Below are 17,853 nucleotides of genomic sequence, written 5' to 3'. Positions count from 1 at the left end.
AGGAGGATATCCTGGGTCATCAACCGGGACTGGAACGGGCAGAGCAGGATCCCCGTTGGATTGATTGGGCCTCCAACAGGAATGTGGTCGTACCTGCAGAAAGTGATGGTCAGAAAGCATGAGAGTACTGAGGGAAACTGCAAAAAATATTTCCGATGCGCTATAGAGCTGCTTGAATGGGCATTTAGCATAACCCTAATGGTATCCTTTTTTTTTTGGATTTCTTTTTTCTTATTTGAGATTTATTTCTTCGGTGTTAATTCTGGAAGAATGACATGCACATTAGTTGAAAGGCCCTATTTTCAGCTTCTTCTTGTTTTTTCGGTCTCAATTGCTTGAATTGGTGAATTTAGTCACTCTTGTTTTGATTGTATGTTTTGCATACTAATTCTTGATGGAAGATTCTCAAAAACCATACCCAAATCCTAATTTATGCTTAAGTTGTTTATAAACTCTTGTAGTTAATGTTGATGAAAAATAGCTGAGTATTAACAATTGTACAGAATGAATGAAAATATGCATATTGTGTAGGCAAAGGGCAGCCTGATAAGGAAATGAAGAAGCTCTTGTAGTTAATGTTGCTACCTACTCACAAGTAAAGGCCTATTAATTATGCATATTGTGTAGGCAAAGGGCAGCCTGATAAGGAAATGAAGAAAAAGAAGAGCCATTGAAGACCAACCTCCCAACCAATTCTTGTGTAATAAGTATTGGTCACTACGCATCTGATCACCTAAGCTTTTTTATTAGTTGAGCAGACTGGACCACCATATAAAGCTCAAAAGTCGGGCTGGTCAACGAGCCTAACAAACTGAACAAAGGCTGTTCAAGCTCAGCTTGTTCTTATGTTGAGCCAAGCCAAGCTCGAGCTCACAGTGAATCTGAGGTAAACAAGCGGAGTTTGAGCTAGCTTATTTTGAAAAAAAATACATTTTTTCCAAGCTGAAAATAATAGAATTTGGACTTCTAAACCTATTGAGCTAAGTTCAAACTGACTTATTTACAAAACAAATACATTTTTCAAGGCTTAGGCAATAAGATTTGACTCTCATTTTTTTCTTGTAAACACTTTAACCTTCTACACTCTATGATACAAAATACAGCAAGTCCATACGAGCTGAACACTTGACGTTCGTATTTGGCTTGTTGAGCTTATTTCAGGAGTTCAAACAAGCGCTTTACAAGCAGAAAATGAGCCGAGCTGCGAGTGCTCATCTGATTTCCTAGCCCTGCTCAAAAGAATGGTTTAGTTAAAATACAAAAAGGAAAAAGAAAAAGAAAAACTGTTAATATTCACAACAGTTACATTGCAAATTGGTTGAATCGTATATCTCTTGTTATTAAAAAAAAAGCAATTTACATGAGGATGACATTTCATGGCAGTTAACACATGACATATAACAAATATTCAAACACACAATGGGCCTTTTTAAACCCTTTCTTCCCCTGCAGTCTGCAGACATCAACTTTTTGCCTTCACCATCAACTTGTGTCCTTTCAAGGATGGATTTTGTATTGCAGTACATGGGTGGCCTTTTCATTTGAGCTCATGCTACTTCTTGATCATGACACTCTCACTGGCAATAGATAGGCAACGTGTTTTGGTCAACTGACATATATACAGTGGCTGATACTGGGGTGTCAGATTCCACAACAACAGTATTTCTTGAAATGTTTCTAACAGCATGGTTTGGAAATGTGCCAACAGTGAAAAATGTGTACTGCACATGTCTTATGTGATTTGGAAACACAAGAACACTTGAGAAATCAATGGTCCATGTGCTAGTTCCATTCCCATCAGCCATTCCCCTAGCAATTGTAGACCTCACATTCATGCCTTTAGCATTGTTCCTATCTATCACCACTTGATCAATTGTAGTAAAAGCACTCTTGGACTGATCCAGTTTCACTATATCTTGTGTGCTTCCATCACCTGAAAACATGTTATCAACTATATTGAGCCCATTGATGATACCATTTACAGACTTCAACAGAACGAACGCACCACCTAGAAAGAAAGAATTGGAGATGTGAAGTTGCACCGGATCTTCGGCGACGATCCCAGTGTAATCTAGATAGCAATTCACGATGCGGGTCTGAGTTAGACTGGGGGTCCGTAGGTAAATTCCGGTTCCACCCCAACCAGTTGCCTTGTTGTAGCAATGAACCCCTGTGAGAGTGTTAGCTTGGCCAGAGACTAGGATTCCAATCTCAGCTGAGAATATAACAACATCAGTAACAGCATTGTCATTGCCCATAAGATTGATCCCTACACCGGAAAAGTTCTTCTCGTTCGGGTCTCCGCCAGCCGTAATATGCTGGCCAATGAAGGAATTGTGTATGTAAGTCTCATGGCCGCCCTTAACTACTATACCATCAGTCATGAAATGTGATACATAACAATTGTCTATGGTAGTCCTTAGTGAGTCAATAACTGAGATCCCACCACCCCTATAGTTTGCATCCAACATCAAGTCTTTGAATGTGATATATTCGTATCCATGTGATGGTGAAGACGGTTGTAACTCTATAAGGTATCCACCAGTAGGAAAATCATCTGAAGCTCTTAATGATCCACTATGAACCTAAGTATCAAAGAGAAACAGTGATGAATTAGTAAATCATTTCAAAATATAAAATATATTGCCATATGTACCAAAAGCTTTGGAAAGAAAGGGGAAAGCTCCCAAGTTTTCCTTTTATTATGTACTAAGGTAAAAGCTTGAACTCAAGCGAAAAGCATATGAAAAAAGTGATTAATTTTAAAGAACATCAAGGTGGGTGGTCGTTTTATCTTATGGACTAGTAAAGGGGAAATCATAATTAATGTATAAGTGGCTTTCTATCAAGAAAACAATAAAAAGTTGGTGAATTAGTTTTTCTTTTTTATTGCAATTTGAACGTGAGAACCCTCGGTTATGATAGTTTGACCTTACCATCCAGCTATTTCATTCAACCCCAAATTGATTCATATTTTAATTAATCTAAGACCATGAAAGAATCTTAAAACAGAGATCTATCCAAACATAATTCAAGGCTGGTTGTGAAATTTTTTCACACCACAAATGTAAAAAAGAAAGGAAAACCGTTATTTGGAAGAGCACCAAGGTGGTTAATTGTCACAAATTCACAAAATGGGTTATGATATTCCATTAAATTATTTTTGTTTGAGACAGAGTCGCATTCATTTTCCTCTGTTGAGGGAAAAAATGAAAAAGAAAATATGAAACTAATGATCGATCGATTCCAAGAAAACACATGGTGGTTTGCTCTTGTAAGCAAACATATAAACCAAGAAAAGACTAATTACCAGGACGTTTCCACCACCAGTGGCAGGAAATCTAAGGGGCCGGCTTATGAGATAAACACCACCATCAAGGTGAACCTCTGAGCCACCAAGATCAGCAATCCCATCCATCAGAACTCGGTCATTTGTTGGCTGAAATGCATCAGAGATCGCTTTCATTAATGCATCTGTGCTGTCTGTCCTACCCGTCCTGTCCGCGTCGTAGGCAGTTACATGATAGACCCGCGAAGACTGTGTCTTCTGCAAGATTTTGATAGATTCTTTTGTCAGACAATATTACAGTATATTTTTTGTTAAGTTAGCTTGGGCTAGAGCAGTACTTGATTGTATGAGACCTCCGTCAAGAAAAAGAAGACAGACAAGAAGGAAACAAGAATTTCTGAGAGCATCACCGGTGGTAACTGAGGTGAAGGCGAGACTCCAACCAGGCTCCGGCGAAGAAGCAAAGGCTTGAGAAAGTGTGATTCCTTGAGGCGCGAATAATGGGACTCGCTGGAAAGCCCATCAACCCCCCATTCTTGCTCAGATTCCAGAAGCACAAGTGAGCTTGCCAAGGCCACCAAGGCAACAAACACATATCTTATGGCCATCTTGAGCCTATTTAACTGGGCCACAGCAAGGAGAGGGTGAGGGGGTGTGGGTGAGTTTCTCCCGTAAGACGTGAACATATACATATATTTCTTTTGCTCATACAAGGGATACAAAGATCGTGTACTTAAATATTGTCACGCTAAAAAAAATTTAAAGAGGGAAAACAGAAGAAAGGGTACCTAAACAAAAAAAAATGTTTACCAAAAGTACCCTTTTTTTTCCTTTTTCACCATCCAAGAACTTTGCATGTGATATTATGAAAGTGGTCATTGATGTGAACACCAACCGATTGATATTCTTTGTACGTTTGGTGGTAGGTCTCTTTCTAAAGTGACATACGGACACGGCTAAAAGGACACATGACATATTATTTTTGTGTAGTTTTTATTAAGAATAGCATGTAAGGGGCACGACACAGTTGTCATTCAATATGTCACGTTGGAAAAAAATATGGATACGTTGGTAATTTGAAAATAAGGGGTATCATTGAAATGGGGATGGTGTGCTGTTTGGAGAAGGTACAAGGAAGGGATTTAAGTCATTGGGGGTTCGAGTAAAAGGAAGGAATCCATTGCCTTGGTCGCTCTCTTTACCTGCTCCTTTAAGAAAAGGACATCCAATTTGTGTTTGTTTTTCTTAATTTTTTACTAAAAATTCTTTGCTTTTCTGCCTCATTCTTGGGACCCTTTTTCTTCTCTCAGCACTAGGATTGTCAACAGATCGGGTTTACCCTGACCTGACCCGAACCAAACCTTATAGGGTCCGGGTATGATGATAAATAAGAAGACCCAATTAAGACCCAGGACTGACCTGAGTTTCAATTAAGACCCACAATTTTTCAAGGTAAAAATGAAAAAAATTATTTGTTTTACCGGCTATGACCCACGTCTGATTCATATACCTCTTATATAGTCCAGGTATGGTTTCTCTTATGGTGGGTACAATTAGACTCTGGTCCGGACATGATACCATACTCAAAAATTGAGTCAGGTCGGGTTTCACCTGGGTCCGAACCAAACCCGACCCATTGACACCCCTACTCAGCACCAGAACGTAGTAGACATCTAGTGTAGGGATGAGAACGTTAAGATTCGAGTAGTATCTAGGCATTACCAAGTCTGATTTAATTGGAATTTGGCCTAATCGGTTCAGAGTCAGATTCAGATGGAAAATGATCAAACCAAACCTAGCTAGACCAGTGATCTAGGCAAGTCCAATGTGAATCACAAGTCCCACGCAATTCTAGACCTAGCTAGACCAGTGATCAATTCCCCTAAATTCTTCTAGAACATCTTGTAAAACTGGGGGGGACATCGGTCTAGCCCGACTTAGCCCTTGTCAGGTTTAGCTCCTTTCGGAGACTTATCAGGCTGGATTCAGGCATTGTTGGATTCAGGCCATGTTGGGTTGATTATTGTAGATTCAAAAACAAGGCTTAAAACCAAATCAAACAAGGCTTAAAACCAAATCAAATAAGCTGTGTATGTATTGGCACAACAATGTCTTATTGATTCTAGAACCCAAAGGACTAAGCCAATGGGTTTAGTCTTACTAGTCACCTGTCTGATCATCTTTCTTTTCTGGCCACCAACCTCCTTGAAGCAATGGTCAACGTACTTGTCGGACTGCCTTAATTGAGACCCAAACTTGACCACCCCGTCTTGTTTACTCACTGGTACACTTGCTATGCCCAATGTTTATCGAACCATCCACACTTACATGGGTTCATGTTTTCTATGTATGGAGATCAATACTCCTCATAGCAACAATATTCTATCAAAATTGCTATTGTTTGCATGACATGATGCTGTTGCCAACATAGTCACCACCATGGCAATCCTTTTGATGAGGGAAAACAAACTGATCAAAATGGTGAAAATACTCTTGCTTGCATGAGTGAAGCACAACTAAATTGACAAAAAAAAATGGCATTCATTAAACAAGCAATTTACAATACAACCTTCCTGAATTGAAAAGAGTAAAGCTTCACAAAAATTTCATATGTAGAATGAGTCCTGCTGTCATATGAAAATAAGCTATTTTCACAAATCTAGTGTAGATTGCTACATTATAATTAGTGTAGTAACAAACCTATCTTCATCCCACAACTATTTGTTATAATCCACCCAAACCAACTGTTTCAATATTTGAATCTATAGCTAAGGCTAGCAAAGCTAGCATTCAAAAAAGAGCCATAAGACTGGATGTAACTACATATACAATATTGAAAAGTGGACATTTAACCAGATGATTCATGAGGGATTAACAACCTATGAAATAAGAGAACTCCACGCACTCCATTTCTGCATCATATACAGGGAAGATTATTAATGGGTCTTATTCTTGCTACAGAACTGTATTCAGGGGCCAAGTACTTCTCATAGCTCACAGTAAGTTCTCCCACACTTGCAGCTCTTTGGAATCCTAAGATAATCTGTGCACAAGGCCTACAAAACACAAACTGTCAGCACCATCGAAGACTTTGAACAAAAATAAGTAATAGGCTAATAGCAGTCCTTAGTACCTCAAATCTGCTTCTTCATAGTGGGCATGCTTTTGCAATAGTATTGTCCAAGTTGGAGACCTCTGTAGTGTACATCTTGCTATATAGATTGCAGAAGCACATAGTAATGATGCTTTGAATTTCACTACTTCATATTCGATTTGACATAACTCGATCAAATAGAAGGATAGATGCTCAAGCTGGCACAGCAAATTGGCAAACTCCAATATAAGCAAAACCCATCAAGGAAGTATCATTAATCAAATCTCATTCAAAATGTTCATATACCTTAGCATCTGCTTGAGCAGCCTTAAGAAACCTTCTCATAAAAACATATGGAGTAGGAACATTTAGTCGAAATCTCAATTTGTTAAGAATGAATCGCTCCTGGAATAAGAAACATGCTATTTCTTGAGGATTTGATTGTTAGCAAAGGAACATTGCACTATGAGGATAAACAGAGAAAAAAAAACATTCATGGTTTAGATAATACCATTGAAAGCATTTGATCTCTTGTATATGAATCTGCTGATATGCTAATCAAGTCACCAACCTGTTTAATATCCAACCAAGAAAGAACATCAGAACAAAAATAAAAAGAAATGCAGGGTTTAGAAGATATTGATTTGTACTGTATAACCTTAGGATGCCAAAAGTCTTCATATTTGGAAGCTATCAGTAGTGCGGTTAGCCCAACCAACTGCATGTCTTTTTTCTTAATGACATTCACAGATAAAAATCTGTCAAGCAACTCTACCATAAGAAAGAGAGTCTCGGGCATCAACTCAAATTTCATGTGAACCTCAATCAACCAATTGATCAGTATTGCTCGCATTCTAGGAGTGATATCTGTCTGAATATTCAAGTAATTTGCGTGGGATGAAGTCTGTGCCTGCCACAGAAATTCCAGCAGTGAGAAAATACCAGATCAATTATACAACGTAATAAAACATAAAAGTGCAACAAAAAGAAGAAAAAAACTGACAGGAAAAAACAAATCTTGAAACATAGTATCTGATGGATACATCTATAGGAAAACTTCTTACCAGTACATCACATGAGAATAGGATGCTTGGCATTGTGGCAAGTTAAACAACAGGCTTGCACACAGATGCACTTGCAGATATGTGTACATGTGTAGGTGCATGTGTGTGTATGTGAAACATAGACAAATACCCAAATCTTTCAAGAAGAGAAAGAGTAAAAATCCATTTCTGCATAGATGATCCATAACAGAGCTATGCAAACCTCCATAGTCCGATAGAACCGATAGATGTCATCCACATATTCAGCTACTTCAAGTTCATTGCCATTATCATCTATATTTGGAACCTCACCCTGTTTGTAATATAGGCCATCAATTTGAGCAAAACCCAATCAAAATATTGTCTATAGACATTTAAGAATATGAATGAATAACCAAGACAATGAAGCCGAAAAACACCTCAGATTTAGCCATCAACATAGAAGTGAAAGATTTTCGCCTTTTCCCCTTTGGTCTGGTAATAACTGTTGTAATGGCCTTCACTGAACTGGTACTGCCTTCAGGCTGAGACTTTTCCAAGCTACTCTTACGCGAAATATCCAAATCGCCTTTCCCAACGAGAGGTCTCAATATGTTTTTGCTCTCCTTGTTTAAAGATGACCTTACGCCAGCAGATATTGGTAGCTTTCCCTGAGTTATTGGAAGGTTTGATTTTCTTGTTGCAGAAGCCTTTAACTTGGTTTGTGTCAATGTCCTAATTGTCTGCACTAACAATGGCCATGTAAGTTTGGCAAGCAAACCTCGAAAAGAATAAAACACACTTGCACATCTTACAAGCTGAAAAGCAACTTTTGGTTGAAAATGTAATGTATGGATTGGCCTGAAAGGCAGATATTAAATACATAATTCATGAATTCCATCGTTTTACCAAAGAAACCTAAAATATTGTACCAAAAGTTTTCAATATTTAAAGTGTTAGTCCAAGCTTTTAACGGCATTTCCTTCATTTGTCAATTAGTCCTGCTGTTAAAATTAATTGGTCTAAGAGGTTCATCTTTCAGTTTAGAATTCATCAAGAACTACATCAAATTTACAGGCAGTCGAGTTCGAATTAGCACTAACAACCTCAAAATAGCTTATCAAATGCTCTGATTAACAAGGAGAAAAAAAATCACAAGGTTCTGATAATAACTCTTAGTTACTACAATTTTATAACTGCTATGACAATAATAATGTACATCATCTTGCTGATATAAATAAAATTGAACATTGTTTGCACCAAAGGTTATTATAAGACAACTAGAAAATATCAAAGCTAAAAAATACTAGCATGTAAAAATTGTGATTGGATGTTTACACAACTAAATATTTCATGCATATTTCCATGTGCATATTTCCATGTGCATGAAGGATATGATATGTTTTTGAGATCCTTTCTAGAACGATTAAAACAATAAAATATCATTAACATTCTTTAGGATGTATATCCCTCGTGACAAAACATGAACACAAACATAGCACGGGAAGTCCAGAATTTTCATAAACCAGCCAAAATATATTCTCCTCTAGTTGATGCAAATCTTTAAGAAAAAAAAACTGTTCAAGAAGATTCTTGAGAGTTTTTTGAGGGGACCTAACTCCTTGGTTCAATTTGAGGATACTCGTACCCATGAAAACAATAGTAGGAAATTTTTACTGTTTAAGCAACGAGAAGACAATTTAGACATTATAAACACCTATTCTTCTACCACTCAATTTTTTCCTTTGTTAGAGAAAAAAATATTTTTGAGTGCACGATTTGACGGTTGGCAGTTCTCTTTCTGCTTCTCCTTGCAGGATCCTTTAATAGAAACCTCACATTCTGGGTGTGGAGTCTAGTATCAGTCAAGTGAATCGCTATGTATCATTGTTAAATTTAGTGGATGAAACTTTATGAAGATTAAGCAGAAAAATTTTCCATTCATCAATCTCCATGGCAGGAAAATTAATGATACCCTAATATGTTGCCATGGCTAATCGTGGGCAGTTGGAAGATAATGGTTAAGCGACAGAAAAGAGGCAAACCATGCTTCTATTGGTTGAACATAGCCTCACATGGTAAAGACAATGGACTCTTATGGTTTCATAACTTAAAGATGAAAATGACAAGCTTACATAGAAAATAGGGTAAGGGCATTACTTTCATTATAAAAATAATTCAGGATAGGTCCCTGACTTTTAGCATGGTGAACCAACAGAATCTAAAATTATTCTCGGTTAAGTCCTCTTAGGACCATAGCCTTCCCCCCGTTGTGTCTTTCATCCACTGAGTTGTCCTAGGAACGCTTTGTGCTACACTAACTCAAGTAGGATTAAATGAAATAGTGATAATTTTTGGCACTTAATAGAAAAGGCGTTTCAACAATTCATATAATGAAAGCATATTCATAGGTGGAGACTTAGATAAATATGTAGGAAAGCTAAAAAGTAAATTTGGAAGAGTCCATGGAGAATAAGGATTTTGAGATAGGAATAAAATAGGAGAAATGATTCTGCAGATTGCAATTTCATTTGATCTTTCTATAATAAAAGCATACTTTGGAAAAAAAAAGGATGAACACCTTATGTGCAAGAGTTGATCTCATGTGGCATACATAGATACATTTTTGCGGTTAAGACAAAAGCTGCCAACATATAGGAATAATGCCAAGAGAGTGTGCTACTATATAGCGTAGATCATCACATTTAGATGTGTGAAGAGTATGGGAGTGAAATTTCATTTTAGACTGGATTACTTGAGATGCTATTTCATGCTTTATTGTTATAGATTAAGAAGTTTGAATGTACATAATCATAGGCATAACATGTATATACAACTATTTGCCAGCTTTACATAACCCAAAAAGAACCTAGGAAAGTCCCTGAAAACCTTAACAAATCCTAGGAACAACCTAATAAGTTCCAGAAAATAAAAATAAAAATAAACTAAAATAATAGAGGCACAAGGGCCCCAAGGTCCGTACACCCCACGACACCTGGGCTGTCTTAGGGTCCAAGTCCTAGGTGTAACACCCCCTCTCCTTTCATTGAGAACCCTCTTTGGTGGGGGATGCTCTATAAATAGAGCCTCCTCACTTTCTGCGCTCATCTAGACTCTCTGTGCATTCTTTGTTGCACGAGTATGCACTTGTTGGAAGTGTTTATGCGTATATACCATCATCCATGCTTAGGTTCACCCAAAACCCTTAAGTTCTTGACATTGTTAGGCCTAAATTCCAACATATTGCAAGAAATCACCCTTTACTTCAAACGCTTGAGTCTCTATCCAAGATGACTTAAGATGACTTCGGCAAATCGTTGTGTGCTCACCATCAACTTCGACAAAGGGCTATCTAAGCCCACAGTGAGCACCCTTGTCCTTGTTCCTCTAATTTATGAATTTTATTCAATTCCTTGCAATTTTCTTTAGTTTGTTATTTTTTTCTAAGTTCTTAGTTTCTAGAGTTTGCTACTTTTCAAATCTTTGAAGTTCCTTGTTTTCTAGGATTTTGGTGCTTTTAGATTTTTCAAGTCCCTAGGTTTTCAACCTTTTGCCACTCTCTATTCACCAAGTCTCTGTATCCTCTTAAACTTGTTAATTTGGGTTGCCAAGTTCTTGTTTTCTTACTCCAAGTTCTTGCTTTTGTGATTTGGATTCTCCAAATTCTTAATTTGTCATTTTGGGTTTTAAGTTCTCGTCTCATTTTCCTTAGTATTATTGTATTTGTTTTAAATCTTCTAAGTCCTTAAGCTTTCTTTGTTAGTATTCTATTTTTTTGCAATATTTTGTGTTTCCTCTTTCTTTGAGCAACAATGGTGTGTCCCACACCATCAGGGTTCTCTTTTTAGATTCCAACAGTTCAATGGGAGACCAAAATCAAATTAAAGCCGAAAGTCTTCCCAAAGTTACCCTTTGTCAATGGGGAAGGAACATCCCAAGCTCTTGGATTGTATTTGCAGGATCCCATCTACTTTTCAACAACATTTTTTTAAAAGAGGAGCGGACCAAGCAAACGATTTTCCCATAATGCCCACAATCTAGAACTTGTGTTTTTACCATATTCTAATTTTTAATTCTTTTTCAATTTTTGGTGAAATTCTCTACATATCTATAGACAAGTATCAACATGTTTTAATGGATTGCCAGCCAACTTCATCTAGACAACAAACTTATAGACTACATCCCATGTGCCTTTACCCTTAGAAAACTTTATGCTACTTGCTTAGAAAAGAACATCCTTAACATTGATGGTATTAAGGTCTAAGAAAATGAGTCTTCTTGGCAATTTTTTTGTGAAATTCTCTACATATCTATAGACAAGTATCAACATGTTTTAATGGATTGCCAGCCAACTTCATCTAGACAACAAACTTATAGACTACATCCCATTTGCCTTTACCCCTAGAAAACTTTATGCTACTTGCTTAGAAAAGAACATCCTTAACATTAATGGCATTAAGGTCTAAGAAAATGAGTCTTCTTGGCAATAGGTTGGCTCAATCACAAAGTTGATATCTTCCAAGGATTGTTGCAATACCTACTACACATTCAAGTCATCCAAATTATGGCATTCTCCTCTTCAACAATTTTACTCCAGAAATATAAACCATATTGGGATGCATTAGTTCATTAGATACATTAAGAAGATGGATATAAATAAGAATTCTTATTTTGGTACAAATCGAAACTCTTTAAAATTAAAAAATTACATGAAAATTTGTCCACTTCTTTTTATTCCATCCCCCTCGTTTTCAAAATATGTTGCATGACAGTTTAAATTAAGTTGCATTATTCTATTACACATGTTTTATGTATTATATGTCTTTGTTTTTCATTCACTATAAAATTTTATGGTGATTAGAAGGCCTCTCAGCTTTTGAATGATTATCCTACTCAAGACTCTCAATACTATGTCTTAAAAAAGCATTTTTGGACTATGAATCTTAAGAAACGAACTAACCAATGCAACATTGGTGTTTCTGCACCCTTGAAACACCTGTGACAACACGATGTGACACTGGACACAACTGAGTGCAGGTCAACAAATGTGGTGAGGTAAACCCCACACCTTACCATTTTCATCCAATTTTGAACTTGGTCAACTTTGACCAAGTCCAAAATTGTCCAAACTTTAAACACACTTAAAACTAAACAAAAAACTTATAATTGTATAACTGCAAACACATTATATATATATATATATATATATATATATATATATATATTGGTTTATATTTGGTAGTAATGAAGGTAAGAAGCTATTGTGCTAGAAATCATAGATGCACGCTGTATTGATCCAATCTGACCACATAAATGCGTTCAGCATGGTTTGTTTACTAAGGATCGGACCTTGGATCATGTCTTTTCAATGTAAAAATATCATTTTTTGAGTTGTGAAATTTTGGTACATTGTGGGTCGTTGATTTTTGAAGCCCCTCAAAAACTTGCTTACATGTCATAATCACATGATTCAAAACCCATTTCCTACTAAACAAACATTCTAGATTTCATCCATAAGGTCTAATCTACAAAAAAAAAATTAAAATATGAAATAAAGGTTATTTTTCTACTCAATAATTCCATACCTTCATTAGTACCAAATATTTACCCACACACACACACACACACTATATATATATATATATATATATATATACATACATACACACACACCCAGGTCTTTTAAAATTGATGTGTCACACCCTTCGCAATTGCACCTATGTAACATAGGAACTATCCTAAGGAAAAATATTACATCGGATTGCAGTATATTTTTTTCTTTAGCCATTGTATATTTGTAACAGCTTTGTTCTCCTAAAAGATGCCCTAGATCTTGCTACACCTGGTGGTTTGGTATAGATGTAGCATCTTTCCAAATGCTATACTTTATAGCAACTACCCTTCAAGTAGGAGTAGAACTTCAGATGTCTAATTTCTATTGAGTGTTCCCTTGTCACAAGTGCGAGTTGGGCCAGCTGGCTCAATGAGATTCAAATCAGCATAAATGTCATGTTCCACCTCTTGAAGTGCCTACGTGCCAGAGCATAATTTGTCTCATGATACTAATTTTCTTATTTTACCAAAATATTTTTCACATATTTGCAATACATTTATAACTCATTTTATAAATTTAGGGCATGGAGAAGAATATATATATTATTTATTGATATTTTTTGTATGTATTGTATATATATATTTATATATGTATATACATACTTTTAGAATGTATTTTTAGGTTTTATTTGTATTTGTATTTTTCCTTTTTTATCTTTATTTTAGTATTTAATGCCCACTAGGGGCATTTTTGGGCTTTTTATCCTAGCCGTTGGGCTAATTCAACTGCTAGCTCAACTAGCCATTGGACTAGCCTAACAGCTAGTTGAGCTCCCTTTATTTCCTCTTTTTGTGTATATATATGGAGCATTCTCCCCACTTTCTTGTATGCTTCTCTTAAGCATTTCATTAATAAAATTATATTTATTTTATGTGTGTACTCTCTTGAATTCCATCTTGTGCCTTTGTACACTTGTGTTTGCCCATAATGGCTTAATGTAATTGGCTTTTTTGCTTAGTGCTTGGCCTTAGTTCCTATTGTATTTTCTTAGTATTCTTCCCCCATTGCCTCATTACAGTTTAGTTGTGGAATTGTATATGCATTTTAAACTGCCTTATGAACACATTCTCAACATGATGAAAAAGAACTTAGGGATATGAGGATGTCATAAATCACAATAAGAATTCAATTCCACGAAACCTGCTTTCAATAACTGACCAATAAGCCATTCAAAACCTCCAGAATAATGATAACTCTGGCCATCTTCCCATGTTTCTATTAAATTCCAAAATCAAATAATAAAAGTTGTGACATTTGAACTGATCTAATATTATTTTGAACTTATTCACCTTGTGACAATAATATTATTTATTATCGGTTGCTTCTTATTGTGTGCAAGCATATAATTTCCCTTTTACTTTTCTTTGTGTTGCTTCACCTCAAACTCATTGCAACTTATTTTATTTTCCATTTTTTCATACTTCTCATGCTCAACCCCCAACAAAATTCTCATAACAAGAGTATAAAAATGCATATACGAAAATTCCTAATGTTTAATAAACTAAGTTTTTGTGCATAAAATATCTGGCAATGTAGTTATGGACAGAATCAATTTGATTTCAAATGGATACAGCAATCTTAGAGTTGTTCACAAAATGATTTGGATGTGGATTGACTAAATCGAGATCTGATCAGCTTTTTGTCATAATAGGTTTTTATTCCACATGTAAATGGATTTGGACCTTACTCGAATCTGTGCATGAAGATCCAAATTAGATCAGACCCTTTAGCAAAGAAGATCTGGGAAGGGGTTTACCGAGCCTAGTAAGTGGGGATCTGGAAGGGGCTTACTGAGCCTGGTAAATGGTAACCTGTTGATCAAATACCAATGACCATGCAGCAACTCTGCTAGTTTTTTATTCCACATAGATTACATATCACATTCAGATGGAAATAAGCTAGTCAAATGCTTCATATTTTGATTACTTCTTCTGCACACTAACCCAATAAACACAGATCTTTTTTATCACAAACATGGTGACAACATAAATTATTGTAATTTGATTGATCATGGTACTTGAATAGACTGTTTTCTCATCTACTTTGGCCCTCCATTAAGTTGATTTCTTTAAGCCCACATTAAGCGCATGCATGCTTTGAGCTGTTCAAGTGGATGATATAGGTGCCATTGATGTAATGTCTAAGCCAAATGAAGAAAATCATAAACATAAAAGGATTGAACATCTTTACACACCATGCTTGGTCTCTTTGTCAACCTGGTCCCAGTGGCATTCTTAGTGGATGAACTGTTACAAATAAGAAAAGAAATGTCATAATACTAAATATGCATTTTTCATTGTTCCAAAGAAAATGCCCAATTACCAGAAGATTGTCAATAAGGCACTACCTTCTCAAGGGAAACATACTTCCTTTGTCAACCCTGCACGTAAAGGGTCAATTAGTCAGAAGAAAAAAGGATAAAGAAAGGGTAAATCTGAAAGGTAAGTGATGCCTGTCTGTTTAGAACTAAGTAATATTTGTTATACTGAAGTCTTGAGAGATACCTTCTTGCTGTTAGAGCACGCCCTTTTACTGTTTGAGCAGTCCTACAGTAAATGTAAAATACAATCCCAAGTTAAATTTATGAGGGATATACATACAACAAAGAAGCATGATTCAACAATTTATCAAACAAACACAACAAAGGAAAAAAGGAAAAATTAAAGAATAAAGAATTGAAAGAGAAAAAAGGAAGGACAGGGGAGCCATAAATAACAGTTTCTTGAAATGAGAGTGTCCGCATTATAGCTTACTGAGGTGCAGAACCGTTGCTCTCCCTGCCCTTATACTGAGAACCCTTGAGATTGCTAACATCAGATAACGCTCTTCTTCCAACCCTACCTACTACAAGTTCAGAACCCATCCATTGTTAAGGTTTTCGTAATTAAAACTATAGAATCTGCAGAATGGGTTATGTAATTCACCTAACCTTTCTCAAAAGAAGCATCATTTTTTCCCGCAGTTCTGTCAGCATAACAGATTTGCTTCTTTTAAGACAAAAAAGAAAAAGAAGAGGTAAATCCCTTAATCTTCAGCTGAAATTTCCAAAAATTAAATATAAACATAGAAACAAAAGAAATTCAGAAAGTTCACCTTTGCTGTGCTCGGTTTATTAGAATTAGAGGCCTTTGCAACTCTGTTCTCTTGATCACTGAATTCAATGAAACCACAAATTACAAACTAAATCTACATTAAGCAATGGAAACAAACCAGTTCGCAATTGAGTTTACCCAAAACTAGATAAGCCCTTCCGAATAGGTTGAGACGCCATCGATTTACTATAATACAAAGAACACCCAACACATCATCAAATCCCAAAACCGCAAAAATCTGGCTCCAAGCAATGTGGCTAAAATGGAGTACATAATTTAGTTTACCGCGTCGGGATTGGAGGCTTATTTGCAGGTTTCCTGAAAATGTAATTAGCAAAAGAATCTCAGATAAACACTAATTCAAACTCAAATCAAACTCGAAAAGGTAAAAACAAATATATAAATAAAACATGAAGTATTACAAAAAATTTACCCCAGATCAACGCCCAGAGACCTCCGAAGCCCCCTCTTCTTCTCATCATCTTCCTCCTGATAAATCTTCAGATCAGCAGCATTCCCTTCTGTTTCGAAGAAATTTCAACACTAATCAGAAACCTTAAGACAAGAAAGCCGAACGGAAAAAAGAAAGGAATTACGAAACCCTAGATCGACAAACGGAAAGAGCGTACTGCTCCTCGTCGTCCTCCTCGCTTGAGGGTCTCCGATTCTGGTTTTGACCTAAAGCAGAACAAATTCAAGCTCCATCAGTATCTTGATTCCAAACCCAACAACAAGAAGAAACCCTAGAAAGGGATTTCCCTTACCTTCCCAACGTTCATCTCTCTCTCTCTCGGTGGAATGTGCAGGAACGGCTATTTAACTACCAGATTTGAATTTTTCGAATTGGAAAACAATTGCCCTTACCTGTTGATATAATCACGAGGATGTCCAACATTGCATTTTGGTGTGAGATTGGACCAGTCAACAGGCCATCCATAGTCCTATCCAGCTTTGGATCGGGTGAGGTTTATAGGGGTGTAAAGGGGTCTGACTTGGGTCAAATCTAGGCATTACCGAGTCCAACCTAATCCGTTATGTTTTAATCGGATTTGGAGTTGGATGGAATCAGATAAAACTGAATCAGAATCCAACTAGCTTAAAACCTGATATTTACTAGGATTTGGGTTTTAGTCAAATTTAGGTTCAGGTTTGAATGTAAAACTCAATATCAAACCCGAATCTGATTATTAATTGGGTTCGAATTTGGCTACCAAATTCAACTAATTTGATTCGGATTCGGATCAGATGTAGGATTACAACCAACCTGTTGACATCTTTAGGTTAGGACCAGCTTTGGTGCAATTCATAGTAATGACCAGTAAGTATGGCTGTCAAACTGGTTGGTTATCCGACCCGTCAGGTTGCAATGGAACCCACCTAAATATCAAATTGGGTTTTGGTTCAGGTCAGGATTATGTCAAGACGAGAAAGGGAAAGGTCAATATGTTAACTATGTAATTTAAAGCAGCGGTCCATATTTGGTATTAAATGAAGGTAAGTTATATCGACTCAACCTGACCACATAGATGTGTTAAGCATATTTTATTTGATAAGAATCAGACTTTGGATCATATTTTTTTGAAGAATATTTATCTTTTGAGTTTTGAAGTTTTGGTACAATATGAGTTGTTGATCTTGATGTCCTTGAAAATCCTAACATGTCATAATCACATGATTCAAAATCTATATATTATCAAATGAACCATGTTGATCACATTTCCAGTGTTTGATTTATATAAAAA

General features: G+C 36.3%; 3 protein-coding genes across 3 annotated transcripts; all 3 read right to left on the bottom strand.

Moving 5' to 3' along the window:
- Positions 1 to 1,467: 1,467 nt before the first annotated feature.
- On the bottom strand, positions 1,468 to 3,481 carry LOC149831089 (polygalacturonase QRT3-like). Its single transcript, XM_090011969.1, has 2 exons — positions 3,311 to 3,481; positions 1,468 to 2,585 (listed from the first exon to the last, which is right to left on the bottom strand). Exons 1-2 carry the CDS (start codon positions 3,464 to 3,466, stop codon positions 1,575 to 1,577), a joined length of 1,167 nt encoding a protein of 388 aa, XP_089868095.1. The 5' UTR covers positions 3,467 to 3,481; the 3' UTR covers positions 1,468 to 1,574.
- Positions 3,482 to 5,926: 2,445 nt separating this feature from the next.
- Positions 5,927 to 7,480, bottom strand: LOC149831088 (putative cyclin-B3-1). Its single transcript, XM_090012929.1, has 6 exons — positions 7,448 to 7,480; positions 7,042 to 7,293; positions 6,895 to 6,954; positions 6,690 to 6,788; positions 6,423 to 6,601; positions 5,927 to 6,345 (listed from the first exon to the last, which is right to left on the bottom strand). The coding sequence occupies exons 1-6, from the start codon at positions 7,478 to 7,480 to the stop codon at positions 6,207 to 6,209; spliced, it is 762 nt and encodes a 253-aa protein (XP_089869055.1). The 3' UTR covers positions 5,927 to 6,206.
- Positions 7,481 to 7,586: 106 nt separating this feature from the next.
- On the bottom strand, positions 7,587 to 16,890 carry LOC149831087 (uncharacterized). Its single transcript, XM_090012928.1, has 13 exons — positions 16,876 to 16,890; positions 16,741 to 16,789; positions 16,545 to 16,632; positions 16,397 to 16,429; positions 16,250 to 16,297; positions 16,113 to 16,170; positions 15,949 to 16,006; positions 15,773 to 15,860; positions 15,524 to 15,565; positions 15,367 to 15,399; positions 15,214 to 15,265; positions 7,846 to 8,148; positions 7,587 to 7,739 (listed from the first exon to the last, which is right to left on the bottom strand). The coding sequence occupies exons 1-13, from the start codon at positions 16,888 to 16,890 to the stop codon at positions 7,587 to 7,589; spliced, it is 1,020 nt and encodes a 339-aa protein (XP_089869054.1).
- Between the last annotated feature and the right edge of the window lie 963 nt (positions 16,891 to 17,853).

The sequence above is a fragment of the Nuphar pumila genome, chromosome 7 (assembly GCF_984573655.1).
Source record: "Nuphar pumila chromosome 7, dmNupPumi1.hap1.1, whole genome shotgun sequence".
Classification (NCBI taxonomy): Eukaryota; Viridiplantae; Streptophyta; class Magnoliopsida; order Nymphaeales; family Nymphaeaceae; genus Nuphar; species Nuphar pumila.
The sequence above is the reverse complement of the archived record's forward strand: the minus strand, read 5'-3'. Positions and strand labels throughout refer to the sequence as shown.